The sequence below is a fragment of the Chamaea fasciata genome, unplaced genomic scaffold (genome assembly GCF_029207755.1).
Source record: "Chamaea fasciata isolate MVZ Bird 193981 ecotype frontalis unplaced genomic scaffold, bChaFas1.0.hap1 SCAF_6, whole genome shotgun sequence".
NCBI lineage: Eukaryota > Metazoa > Chordata > Aves > Passeriformes > Sylviidae > Chamaea > Chamaea fasciata.
The window spans coordinates 26,332,648-26,346,420 of NW_027094091.1; the positions used below are offsets into that span (position 1 = coordinate 26,332,648).

Genomic DNA, 13,773 nt, shown 5'->3' on the forward strand with positions numbered 1-13,773 from the left:
TGAAGGGGATAAACGTGAATGTTTGTTCTTTCATTTTTACAGAGAAGAGGATAATTGCCCAGGTAAGTAACATCCATCTCTTCTCCAGGCAGCTCTCTTCAGGACAGTCCTTTGCATACCTTCTCCTTGTTCCACACTGCATGTCTGTCTTGCACCATGCCCGTCTTTCAAAATTCACCTGAAGGGCTATCCCCTCCTAGTGGCAGCCAAGGTGGAAGAGCCAGGAGCTCCCATCCTGACCCACTGAACTCCAATGGGAAGTTTCCCCCAAGCACAGCAGATGGCAGGAAAGGATGCAGCCAACATCTAAAGGTGCATCTGAAAGAGTTTATCAGTCTGCCTGCCTCAGCCACAACCACACAGATGGTTGTGCATGTTGGGAGAAGGGAGGGGGAAACATTCTCTCGTGCTCTTTCCCCTTTATTACTCTTCTGATTAAAGCAGGAAAAGAGAAGTAATTTCTTCCTTCAAAAATAGGATACTTTGCACTAGTTTTGGAGATCTTTTTACCACCATCCAAAACCAAATGGTGCATAGGAAACACTGTATTCCTTTGTGCTTCTCCATGAGAAATAAAATTGTCATTCACATTCAGATGCAGAGCAGTTCTGTGGATGGAAACATCTGTCTCTTATTCCACATTTAAATGTCATTTGCCTCAACTCCAAACAGTTGCTGAAGTAATCAGTGCACCCTGTCAGTTTTTCTTCAATTACTTTATTCAGTTTTTGTACTTACACATTTCTCCATTTTTCCAAGAGCCAGTAATTAGTATAAATGTTAGTGCTTTGTTTGACTGGAATGGACTTGGAAGGCCAGTGTTTCCCTGAAGCCTGAACCTGACTGCCTGAACAGTACAAAAAGGCTCTGTTAAACCCTGGCTTGAGTTAGATAAATGCCTGGCTTTTTGAAAAGAGAATAATCCTAAACAGGTGGTGCATATTCACAGCTATAGTGCAAAAATCCAGGTAAAGCCAACAAACTTACAAACTTTTTTTTTTTTTTTTGTGAAAGACTTGCCCAACTGCTTAATTTCTTCTTTCTCTTCCTCCTTCCGCCTCTCCCCCCAAGTTCTTTCACCTCTAACACAGCACATTTGGATAAAGGGCAAGATGTAGTAAAAGCTTAAAATGCTTTAGGAATCTGCCTCAGAGGGTGACCTGCTGCCAGGGTTAAGCCAAAGCAAAGCAACACCAGATCCCATGTCACCACTGTCAAGCCTTAAGTCCCTCTAGAAAGCCAGCTGAAAATCTCCCTGCATAGTTCTCAACCAACTCAGATGTTAACCCTCTGTTTATCTTTCAGGGTGTCTTAATACATTTTGTGTGTGGATTAACTTGTCCATCAGTGTGTCACAACTCAATTCCCTTCCAATAGGGAAAATTTAATTTGCTGTTTTGAGGAGATTAGCAGTAGACTAATGGGGAAGGAACGTGTTATCAGACCAAAAAAAAAAAAAAAAAAACCCCTGCTAAAATGGTACTCCATCTTGCAAAATATTGCTTGAGACTGCCTTGCAAAGACAACTGAAACATGGAAAACACATGTCAAACTGAGGGGCTTGCTCTGCCTTTGGTTGGCTCCATTTTGCTAATGATTTCTCACTAATCAAAACCGCCTTCCATAGGAATTAAAAACAAGATGTTTACAAGCCACCCTGGAAACAAGAGTTATGTTTATGATGCAGCTGGTTACACAGCACTTTGGAGGTTTTATATTACCCTGAGCATCTGCAGTACTCAGCAGGCACCTGATTGGTCCTCCACAATTAATGATGATTTTTAACATCCCAGGTGCCACCAGAGCTCATCCATCCTCTTCCTCTCCCTCCTCCATTCAGATGACAGTTACTGTAGTCAAGTTCTGCTGCCAGAGACTGATCAGCCACATGGACACTACTGAAGTTTCACTGTGGGAACCATCCTCCTTCCAGGAGTCCATTCAAAGGATGAAGAGAATTTGGGCTTTCTCCACATAAGCAGTTTCAGGCCACTTAAGGTCTAGTGGTCAGATATCTATCACAAACACCTGTCCAGACACAGGAACAGTACAACTGTATCCAGGTTAATTTATTTTTCTCCTCACCATTGCTAATTGGTGTGCCTGCAGAATTACCACTGGCAAGTCACTAGGTGGTACCCAGACTCCTGAGTATCCCTTGCACTGTCTCGTAGACAGACTGCCAGGGACCCTGTCACATTTTGGACAGCAAATGTTTCTGTTTATAAAGAATACAATGAAACTAATCTTTTGAAACATGATGGAAGCTACTTCAAATTAATGCTAGTCTGTTCTGAACTCTCCAACCTGCATTTGAACTTTGGTTGCTGACTATAGCGTGAAAAAACAGACCCTTGGTGCCTGAATACTTGTTGCCTACGAATGATTCACAGCAAAATCCTGACATCATTCCTGCCCATCTGGCTGTGGCTTTCTGTAAGTTTGGTACCAGTGCTATAGAGAACACTATTTGATGAATTTTCTTAGTTTTTGTTTGGATTGGAACAGTATGCTTAGAGCTGTTTTTACCTGGGTACCAGGTTTGCGTGTTGCTACCAAATCCTTCACCATTTTGACCTCAGAGACTGACACTCCTCCAACCATAAAGATGATCAGAAGAGGATGATCACCAGGGTGAGGGCGATTCACCTGTAAAATGAAGAAAAGCATTATTTGTACTCGCTTCATCCAGGTCCAAACCTATGGATTATCAGTGATCAGCTCCCTAAGTGGCTAGATGAAGACCAAAGAGGAAACTCAGAAAGAAGTATTCATGGAATGCTGTAGCAGCTGAGAGGGAAATCAATGGGGATGATGCCCAGTTAGAACTAATTAACCGTTTCCAGGGAAATAAAGTCTCCACAGATTCCACTGAAACCTATGGGAGTTTCTCCTGAAGTCTCAGGGTTTCTCGCTCCATTCCTTTCTCAGTACTTTCCTCCCTGTCTCAGAGTGGGAGGAGAGTACTTGGGTGGATGTTTACTTTGGATACACATACACAGGAGACTTTAGGGAAGGAGGCGTAAATTACTACCCAGTAGAAGCGAGGAGTCCAGCCTAAACACGCTAGAATCCCTGCCTGAGGTCAATGTGGAAAAGAATTTTATGCAATGTGTTTTCACCAGAGCAGTGAATAATCTTTTACAATTCATCCAATAAAAATAAATCAGGTCCATTACAGTATAAAATCAGTTCATAGCTTGTTTCAATTCAGACTTTTCAATGCCTCTATGACTACCTTGTAACTAATAAAAAGAACCTTTAGCTCCACAAAAATACTTGTTTCATTTTTTCTCAATTATCTTTAAAATGGAACAAATATCCCACTTCAGTTAAGACTTAATAAAACTGTGTTTTAATTTTAAACGTGAAGGTGATGCTTTACATCAGTTTCCTCTTAGCCACTTCTAGAAGTCTGATGACTTTACTGTTTCCTAGCAAACAGGTTTCCTTCTTAAGAAAGCACACTCCTCTGACACTACCTTGATCCAGTCTTTGGGAGGGATGTCAACAGAGCCCATGCAATTGCTCTTGTCACATCACACTGGAGCATGAAACACTCCAAATGTTTGGCTCTGAAAAGTGACAAAACAGTTTAATTCCTTTTTAGACTCTCTGCCTCCTTTCCTTGCAGGAGCGTAGGCTTCTAACAGCATTCACTCGACAGAATGAAAGTAGTGTTAACCTATGTTTGGGCAGAGCAGGGCTCTTTTGCTTTCCCCACCACAGCAGCTTGCTTTGATCCTTGTGGCTCCTGGGGGTACAGCTCCTCTTTTCCTTATTGTGGCTTTCCTCTATTTAGTCTTTTGGCACTTTTTCATCCTGCAGGTCTGTCAGGCTTTCTGCCTGGTAACCTTCAGCAAGGACTCTTCCTTTTAAAGCCAGCACGGGGAGATGCCTTGTTCTGTCTCCAGGCTAGCTGGCTTTGATTACATGGGGCTCCCTGTTTCAATGCTGCTCCCCAGGCAAGGAGCTCTTGAATTCCTGAGTGTTTGAAACTAGTACAAAAGCCTTAGATAGAGGTATTAGTGAGCTGAATATTTGCATACTGGGTATTTATTCTCTTACTCACCCTGACTTTGCTGGCCATCTTAATTGAGCTGATGGCACAGATAGCATATATGCTACAATTCCAGGGCACTGGAACAGGCTCGCCAGGAAAGTGGTCACAACACCACACCTGCCTGGATAATGCCCTTGGGTACATAGTGTGATACTTGGATATGGAGTTGTGCAGGGCCAGGGACTGGATTTAATAATCCTTGTGGGTTCCTTCCAACTCAGAATATTCTGTGATTCTAGGATTCTATGATTCTTAGTATCTTTCCTAGCAAAAAAACCCAAAATAAATCATAATAAACATGCGTGCAGAACATTGGGCACACTGAAAGGACACCCAGTACAAGAATCAGGAAACTTGAGATTTCAGGGTAATGCTAAAGAGAAAATGTCTTGACAAACCATTTCCTTCAGTCAAAATAAACCTAGATCCAAACACATGGTGCCTATATAAAACTTACTCTTTCTCAGAAGGCTAAAGGTCAAACCACAAATTCCAGAAATGCGTATTAAAAATACTATTAGGCATGCAAACTCTAAATTAAATTAGAAAGGAAAAGGGTCTTGGAATCTGTAATTTTGTTATGCTTTGTGTAAGTGTTTTGAAGGAGGACAATACTTTGGGTACAAAATATTTGGCTGTGTTAAGAATGCAAGTTTCTGCCAAATTTTTTTTTTTTAATTTTTTTTTTTTTGATAATACAACCACCCAAGACTCTCTTTTGAAGGAACTGGCTGTGTGTAGCTAAACACAACTCATTTCAGTGATACAGAAGAAGAACAGAAATGGATTGCAACAAAACCAATGTGTATCTTCTGGGATCCTTCAACAGTTTGTTTGATTTGGGACATTTCTACTGTCTCTGAATTTACTGTGAAATCTGAATTTTGCCAAAATCCCCGAGTGAAATTCACTTGCAATTCAAAATGCCATACATTAAAAAAAAATCGGAAAGCTGTCTCAGGCAATTCAAAACATTAACCAAAAATGCCTCAAAACCATTATGTTGGCATGAAAGAGCCCAAAGGAAGGGGGGATGGTGCCCTGAGCTAGCAGAGTGTCCCAGTGGGACATTAGGGCCTTCTCCCCAGCTCTGAGCTCACCATACAGGGTATGCTCAGGATGCTGGTGGTCAGAGGGCTCTTTGCTGGTGCTCGTGTCTGTGTGGAGCAGAGAGGGTGGAGGAGGTGGCAAAACAGGGTGGCAGTGGTCAATAAAACTCTAAAACTGAAACAGGAAGGCATTAGAGGACAGGTTTGTTCTCATGGCTCACGGCAGCTCACAAAACACAGTTTTTTCTGAGCAAAGTCAGCAAAATCAATCCTTTACTGTTCTTTAACTCACCCAACAAAAACAGCAACACTGATGATTCTGGTATTTGTGACTAACCAGAAACCAACGAATTTAGCTCAATAACTGGAAAAAGGAAAACATGTCAATTGCCTGAAACTAGGCTGCGGTGTAGGGTACTTAATATCAATGATAGCAAGCTGAGTTCATCATAAAACACATGTGGTCTAGAGCAGCAGTCAAAACAGGAGTCCTTGAGGCAGGAGGGCTTTTTTCCTTCACCATCCCTTAGCTTCAAAACAAACATTCTGCCAGAAAAAAAACTTCCGGATGAGAGGAATCTTTTGAAAGTCTGTCCTGAACTAACACACCTGAGGCAATCACCAAAGTATTTTTATGTGAGTTGAGAAAGAAACAAAAATAAGGAAGCTCCCAAAATAATTACTGTGCTGATGGTGTGGTTGTGTCAGAAACACAGGCTGGTCAGACACTCATTCATGCAGCAACTGAGCATATGCTAGCAAGCCAGGCTACAAACTAAGGGAGCAAGCATGGACACATATTTGTGAAGTATGTGGTGATGCCTATGAAATGTTTATCCTACACAAGGTTCACTTGCTCATCACTTAAATACTCCTTATAGTAGGATATTTGTCTTACCAGGAAAGATGCACTTACAGGAACATAATGCCATAACTACTTACATCTCTCTTTCACACCCACAGACCCACACACACACCTTCTAAAAGGATAGACTGGTCCTCAAACCAGTCAAAGGTGTCAGTGTCTCCATCTAACCATTTAGGCCTTCTGAAGTCCTTATATTCTTTTTTTCTTTTTTTTAAAGAATAAGCTATAAAATTTTGCGATTAAAAAATTAAAAAATACAATGAAATCAATAGAATTGTGAGAATTACTGGTAAATGAAACTAATAATTAAAAAAATTACTTGGGCATACCAGCCTGGTTACTTTGCTTGATAGTGGAATGTGTTTTTTTTTCTAATTCTACTATTTTTGGATTGTTGGCATAAATTTTTCAGTTCTGACACAAGAATGGAGACCTATTGGGTCACTTTTTCTAGATGTATCCTCTGTTGTCTTAGGGCTTAATCATTAGCTGTGAAGAGCTGCCTCACAGAGTTTGTTAATGTCTCTTCTAAGCGGAGGGGTGGTGGTGGTAAAACTGAAAGGAAAACACTGGGCACAGTACTGAAATATACTGTACTCTAACCATAATATTGATGTGGTTTGATGGGAATTTAGGGTTGTTTTCAATGGAGAATTCAGGGTATGCAGCAAGACAAGGCTGAATGTACAACATGCTGGCTACTCCACGTTTCAACTCTGTAAATATTTAGCGAACACTTAGCATGGGCTAATTTGTAAGGCAAAGTAAATTCCTGTAGAATGACTGTCTTAAAACATGCTAAGAGGAACCACAAAGAAATTTCTAACTTATGGGCTTTCTTCCTCTCCCTATGGTACAAGTTGAACCATTTCAAATTATAGAAAAGGTATTGAATACAGAGTTCCTCCTTCATCCCCTGTGAGACCACATTGTTCATACTCACTTCTCTCCTATCTCAAAGTTGCTGAGTGTCCTTGAAGTCCTTTGATGAGGTGCCAAGTGGAATGCCTTTTGGAACACCAGGTTGGTAATATGAACTGACACCTGCTTATTCATTTGTTTGTTGGGTGACTCTGAAGAGCTCTAAAAGCTATGTGAGTTGGGATTTCCCTTTAGCAAAGCCACATTGCATTTTCCCAGTTATATCATCCTTATTTTGGTGTCCACCATCACCACTATTTAGATGTTCAGTCTGCTCCATTGCTCTTGCTTTGTTCAGCAGGTGCTACCTGTCTGCACTGTACCTACAGTGTGGTGCCTCAAGCTATTCCCAGGCCCCCTTCAAGGACTTAACTCTCCCAATCTCCCCTTAAGTTCTGCTGAACAGTATGATAAAATCAGCTACTGATGATTTGAATGATGCATGATTTGATGATACTGCATGATGCTCTGACCTCAGGAAAATCTTACAGATGAGCTTGGGAAGGCTGGTTTACCTTCATGAACATGCTGAATCCAGTTTTAAGGAGATCAGTGAGGCCTGATGAAACATGCTCAATATCAACAGGATCGGGCCGATCAGGATTACAGATCTCTTCCACTACCTGTTTCAGCAGAGGTTTGTAAGAAGCCTGCACAAAGAGAACAACCCATGTGAGTAAACCTGTATAGATTCAATGCAACCACAATTCTAAATATTTTATTTCTTCTAAAGGTTACAGAAATAATTATGCCAGAAACGAAAGCATTCGGAGAGGTTGTGATCTTGACTGCACACAGTGTCGACCAGCACAGCACCAGACTGAAAGGACTGGAAGAGAGCCACACATTTACTCTGCCCCATGTGTATTATAGCAGTAAAGAGAGACAAGGAAGAAAGGGGGGACTTTAAGTTTCTCTGGAATCTTTTTGGAGGTAATATAGAAATGGATAACCATACGGATGAGACTCTGTGCACCCAAATCCCATTCCTTTCTTAAAGATTTTACAAACACCTAAACAGGGATTTTTAAAAAATTGACCACTCCTGCCTTACTCCAAGTGTCATGTTTCCCCTGAAGTCTGGACACCTTTGTCCCTCATGGGAGAGCAGAGCTAAAGGAGTCCCTGTTAGTTCTTTAGCTTCCATGGCCATGGCATTCTAATTAATACTTCTACCTATGTAAGACTTTTGAAAAACAGGTGAAACAACCCCACCATTACTAATGAATATCAGAGCTTCAGAGAAGTTAGGGATCAGGAGAAGTGGAAAATGTAAAGGTACAAATGATCAACATGCTGTAAGGTCTACTCCCAAAGGATCAACCTTGTATCCGCTTCAGGATCCACAAACTCAGGCTGAATATGAAGTAGAAGCCTAATAATCTCCTCATTCCAATACCATTCCAATTCCAATACTCTCTGACATGCTGAAAAAATTTTTAAGACAAAACTTTTAGGAACCAATGGAAAGATTTTTAATGAAAATTCAGGCTTACTTGGTTTACAGATGGAACTTCATCTTACTGCTTTTAACTTTGCCCAAACCTCAACAGAACCATGATCATTTCAGAAAGTGCAACCGTCTTAGAAAATGAGCAGCTTTAAAATTAGCACAATTATTTGGCTTTGGGACTACCCCAGGTATACATCATCCCTTAGAGTACTTAGGGGAATCAAGTGTAATATCATTAATTTTGCAAAGATGGTATCTGTAAGAGACATTTTGCAAGATAATAGTAAAAATGAATGGAAAATAGAACACAAACCACTTGGCTCAAAACTAAAATTTTCTGGAGTCATTAAAGAAATGTTTTTCATCCAACACTTAAGAGTGAGAAACAAAGCTTACAGTTTTTTAATACAATCCTGTCAACAAAGATTTATAAAACTCATCTAGTTCTTCTCACAACATGTGCATAATTTTTAGTTGAGCCAACAAAGCAAATTACAGCAGACATGAGCTGCAGGATCTTTTAGAACATGTCAAGATTTCTGTCAAACCTAGTCACGCAATAAACAACTGTTTGAAAATACACATGCAGGCATGAAGTCCTATTTATAAAAATCTGTTCAATATCTTCATAGATGAGGAACAGAAAAACATTAGGAATGAAATATTTTTGGAGTAGAGATCAAATCACAGTTTAACAGAGAGGCTTACTCCACAAAATTAAAGGAAAAAAGATCATCTGACTGAAATGAAAAATAGCATTCAGACAAAACTATGTACAAAAGAAGTCAAAAATGTGCTACGATTTTGCATGTCTGAATTTTCCGCACCAAAACTCAGTGTCCTTCAAAACAACCGTCAGACTACACAGATAGTAAAATACAGATAGTATGATCACCTACCTTTTTTAAGTATAATGGTTTCAAATATTTTTTTTAAAATCGTTTATGACCTGAAATTAATCTAATATAATTTTAGGGTTTGTTTGCTTTTTTTTTTTTTTTTTTTTTTTTTTTTTGTACAACCCCCAACAGCTGCATTGGTTTCTATCTCATATAGTGAAACCTTTATCAACTTTAAATTTTGGCAGGCACAAATTTGTTTAAAATAGCTGTTGAGAACCTCAATAGCTGTGGGACACACCCCATACAAGATTATAAAGGGGAGAAGAGAGAGAAACAGAGGGAGAGAGAATGAGAAAAGGAGACTGAGGGATGGAAGAAGGGAAGGAGGAAGGGGATGAGGAAGGCAGAAATATACCTATATCAAGATGAAAGTAATTTCAATAACAGGCAAAATTCTGTTCTTGCATGGTCACTACATGAACTAGTTTGATAACCTGATGAAAACATTTATCATTTTATGTAAGACATAAAAACTACAATGCTACAAAAAGTCCTTCTAAGAGGCTATCTAATTCCCAGTTACTTATCCAAACAAACATTTTTATGAGTCTTAAGAAGAAATGGAGGCTTCCCATCTTTTAACAGCCAAAGTGAAAAAGTATGTGGAGGCTAAACCCATTCCCACAGCACTAAGCAGATTTGGCGATGAGTGTGGTCACAGGACAGACACTACTTCTTCTGAGGAGCTAAACTGATCGCACACAACACCTGCCAGTCAAAAGAGAGACCCATTTCTAGAGAGCTGTAAGCACCATGGACAATCACATACTGCCTGCTTATTTCCACTATCATAAATCTCCTGGACTTCCCTCTGCAGAAGGTTTCTCCTACTCAAGCAACTAGATCCCTTGTATGACTAGATTAAGGGGCTGCAGGGTGTTAATATATCCCTTGCTGAATTCCAGCATTTATCCCTAGGCAAGCAAAATGGATTATATCCAAAGGACATGCTGATGCTAATTAAACATCCAGTAAACTTTACTTATCATCTCACTGTCCCTGCACTGAACTGTTAAATTAAATATTTAACAATTTTTCCCATTTTGGATACCAGACTGGTACAAACTGCTAGAAGACTTCAGGAACAGTTTTCCTTCACCTTAGATTTCCAGTGACATTTTGCGACACTCATGTTCTTACAAAGCAATGCTTAATTTGAACTACATCTCTTTGCTGGTCTATAGCACTGTTAGGAGTTTGGAAGGATTTTTTTACTGGCTCAAGGCTAGAATCATGTTTGGTGATCTCTCTCTACATCACTGCTTTCTACTGTAAAACTATTTTGAACTGGAAAAGGTCTTCAGGGGAGACAGAGAGAAGGAAAACCACTGTCTGTTAGTCCTGATGACTTAAAGCAGTATCGTAGATCACATGTTCCTGTTTCAGAAACAGAAGCTGCACTTGTTACCTATTTACAAACAGGTTTATCTGTCATGCGTACAGGGATGGGAGAGAAAATACAACAAGAATATTGCTGCTGTTTGGATGCAGACATCCTGCTTCACTCTGCCTTGTGCGGCCTGGGTCCAGAGCCATCTTGATCTAGCCCTGCCTTTCACAGGCATTCATGTCATTCCACAGTGCTGCAGAGCAAAGCCCAAATTTTTTCCCCAGAGCTGACATTGATATACATATGCCTGAGTCTGGACAAAGGACTCGAAGTTTTTGATGACTAGGTCAATTATAAAATCTATGCTTAAGTATCTTCTTCATGGGCAGAATGTGTATAGGATTAGCACATCCATAAAATTAATGCTGCAATTTTGACAGCACCCTAGAGAAATAACAAACACAGGGAAAAGAAAGCTACACTTGCCTGGTGGGTGTTGCTGCCTGGATTATGTATGGAATGAAACTGTTTCATATGCGTTCGGACTCTGGCAACATCCCTGAGGGACCGAAAGACACCGTTCACTGCATCTGTGGCTTTCTGAGATGTCAGGTTCAGTGACGAGTCACAGCCTAAAGAAATAAAGAAACGCACAGCTGAGTGAGTGAAACATGTTCATGTGTTTGGATAATAAACAGTAGGAAAAGGCTAACCGGGAGGAAATTTTTATATTAGAATATTTTCATAATCTAGAATTCATATTCAGATTTCGTGTTATATTCTAGAACCTCAGGGTCTTGTAAGACAGCATGTCCTCAGCATGGCACAAGTCACTGCAGATAAGCAAGAAGGCAAAAATTCTGGAGAACAGGCAAAGTGAAGGGCGTCTCTCTTTGTAACTTCAATCACACAGCATTGCCATCAGCACAGAGTACGTTTTACTCTTCAAAACAAACAGAAGGTTCCATGCTAGCAGACCCCAAAGAAGAGCCCCCTGTTATGTGGAAAGGAGCCAGCTGGTTTGCTGGTCTGCTTGGGGAAAAAGGCATGAAGAAGGGAACTGCTCCTCCCTGGCTGGCAGCTTTGCTGACTCCAAATACATTTCCCACCTTTGTGACAAGAAAAATGGAAGAGTATGTGCTAAATACAGCAGAAATGTCAGCCAGGCATTGGAAAGAGCTGCATTATCACAAAAAAAAAGTTCTTATCCCTCAAAGTGGCAGAGATATTACTTCTAATGTATTTTTCCAATGCACTTCTGCTAAGGTATAATGCTTATCTTCCACTAAGGCTGAATTCCAATTACAGGGCCACCTAAAATGCCCCTGTGGGTGGCCAGACAGTGCTTTGGAAAAAAGAAATTCCTAGTCTTGGCTCCATCCCCCTCACCACAGGACCTATATTGCACAGAAGCATTGAAAGAAATGCATTCTCAGCTCCACTGCTGATGAGAATTAGCCAAGTGAGAGGTAAGTGGGTCACCTGATATTTTTATTGCCTTGTCGACAGAGTTCTACTCCTTGTGACATCTCTGCCTACCTCTCTTCTTGCTTGACTCTTCATTCATGTGGCAGAAAATCCATCACAAAATAACCCTTCTTGCCACATGCTCGCATCAACACACTCCCTCTTGCTTGTTGCTATTGTCTTCTCCAGGGATGCTGCTGTAGTGGCTTCTGTGTCCACCCTCCAGTCCAGAAACAAAGCCTGCACCAGCAAACCTCTGTGTCTATGCAGATTCCTGCTGAGAGGGCAGGGTCTCCCTGCAGATCTAGCTTGCACTGTGCTGTACTCATGGAGCCTGGCACTGAAAACAGCCATCCAGACTGCCAAGAAGGCACCTGGATTTTTGGGTAGGGGATCCCTGAACAAACTTTCCTCTGCAACTGACAGAGGACAGAATCCTTACATACTTTAAAAAAAAAAAAAAATCAATATCAATAAAAAGGGTGGTGAGTTCAAAATATACAGGGAATATTTGACAGTGAATCTGAATTACTTTCATGTCTTTGTGTTCCGCAGAGTAAAAATACATACAATATAAATGCATACACATACACTTACAGAGTTCTGGAACTATTCCTACAAGATAGTGATTAGACATTGAGCTTTCATTTGTCTGAATATCATTTGTTGAGGAGACGTGTGAGAGCATTGGTGCACTGGGCTCTGTTCAGCTGCGCCTTCTGGCAAAACCAAAAGCATATCTTGAGGAGCACTGGAGCAGGGAGGGGCCAATGTCCATTTCCAATCTCCACGTCAGAATCCTGAGCTGGACCCAGTTTGAGACTCTGAGATGGCTCTGGGAGTTGAAGATCCAGTCTGGCTGTCTGTGACTGGCCCAACAGAGGGAAGAGGTGCACTTTCAAAGTTTCTCTAAAACGTGACTTCCTTGGGACTTTCCATCAAGAAATATCATGCCTGAGGAAATCAGGGATATCTGTTTCCAGCTTGATATCCCGTACTTTTCTAAATGTAAATGAAAAAATGAGTTTTCTTTACAATCCCTCATTATTGAAATTAAAATCTCTGAAGACTGCTGTCTACCTGTTGCACTGCACCAGGGTTATAGAGGGGAGCCAGGTTTCTTTCCAGCCTGGAGGACAACAGAAGCTTGTGCTTTACAAGCTGACAGGCAGCTACAAACCACCTCCCATTCACACCTTCCCTGCCAATGGGGCTCTGCAGCATATGGAGAGCAGAACACAATCCTTCTTCTCTGCTCGCTTCACACTACCAAGAAATCTGCTCCTTTTACAACAGTGAAGAGGTGGAATACATTAGCTGCTGCACAGCCCATGTACTAATTAAAACAAAACTTCCTGTTACTGTTTTTTCTCGGGAAGTTAAATGCCATTTGGAGAGCACGCTGAATGAATTCTTTTGAATCCCAAGCTCTATTATATATGGGAAAAGGCAATTAAATAAAATTTGGGGATTTCCTGTTGGACTTGAGGAAGCCCAGTTGTGGAGAAAAAGAAAATCACCACTAATCTGCAGAGGACTCAAGATTTAAAAGAACACAGACCAGTTCTGCAGTAGGTGGTGTCCATCCTCACTGATACTGCTTCTGTTCTTCTCCTATCCACTTGTGCCAAATTTGAGGAAAATGAGTCTGTTGGGAGCTGCATTTAGTGCCTACCAGGATAAGACTTTTGAACTTTTTCATGAGATAAAGTACATCTCC

At 40.8% G+C, this 13,773-nt stretch overlaps 1 protein-coding gene across 2 annotated transcripts in view; it reads right to left on the reverse strand.

Moving 5' to 3' along the window:
* SCFD2 (sec1 family domain containing 2) overlaps window positions 1–13,773 on the reverse strand; it is a 187,764-nt gene that overhangs the window by 3,171 nt on the left and 170,820 nt on the right. For both annotated transcript variants that reach the window (XM_066185739.1, XM_066185738.1), the window contains exons 6-8: window positions 11,073–11,218; window positions 7,417–7,551; window positions 2,530–2,649 (exon numbers count right to left, since the gene is read on the reverse strand). In XM_066185739.1, the coding sequence (XP_066041836.1) occupies window positions 2,530–2,649; window positions 7,417–7,551; window positions 11,073–11,218 (401 nt within the window). The remainder of the gene's footprint in view (window positions 1–2,529; window positions 2,650–7,416; window positions 7,552–11,072; window positions 11,219–13,773) is intronic.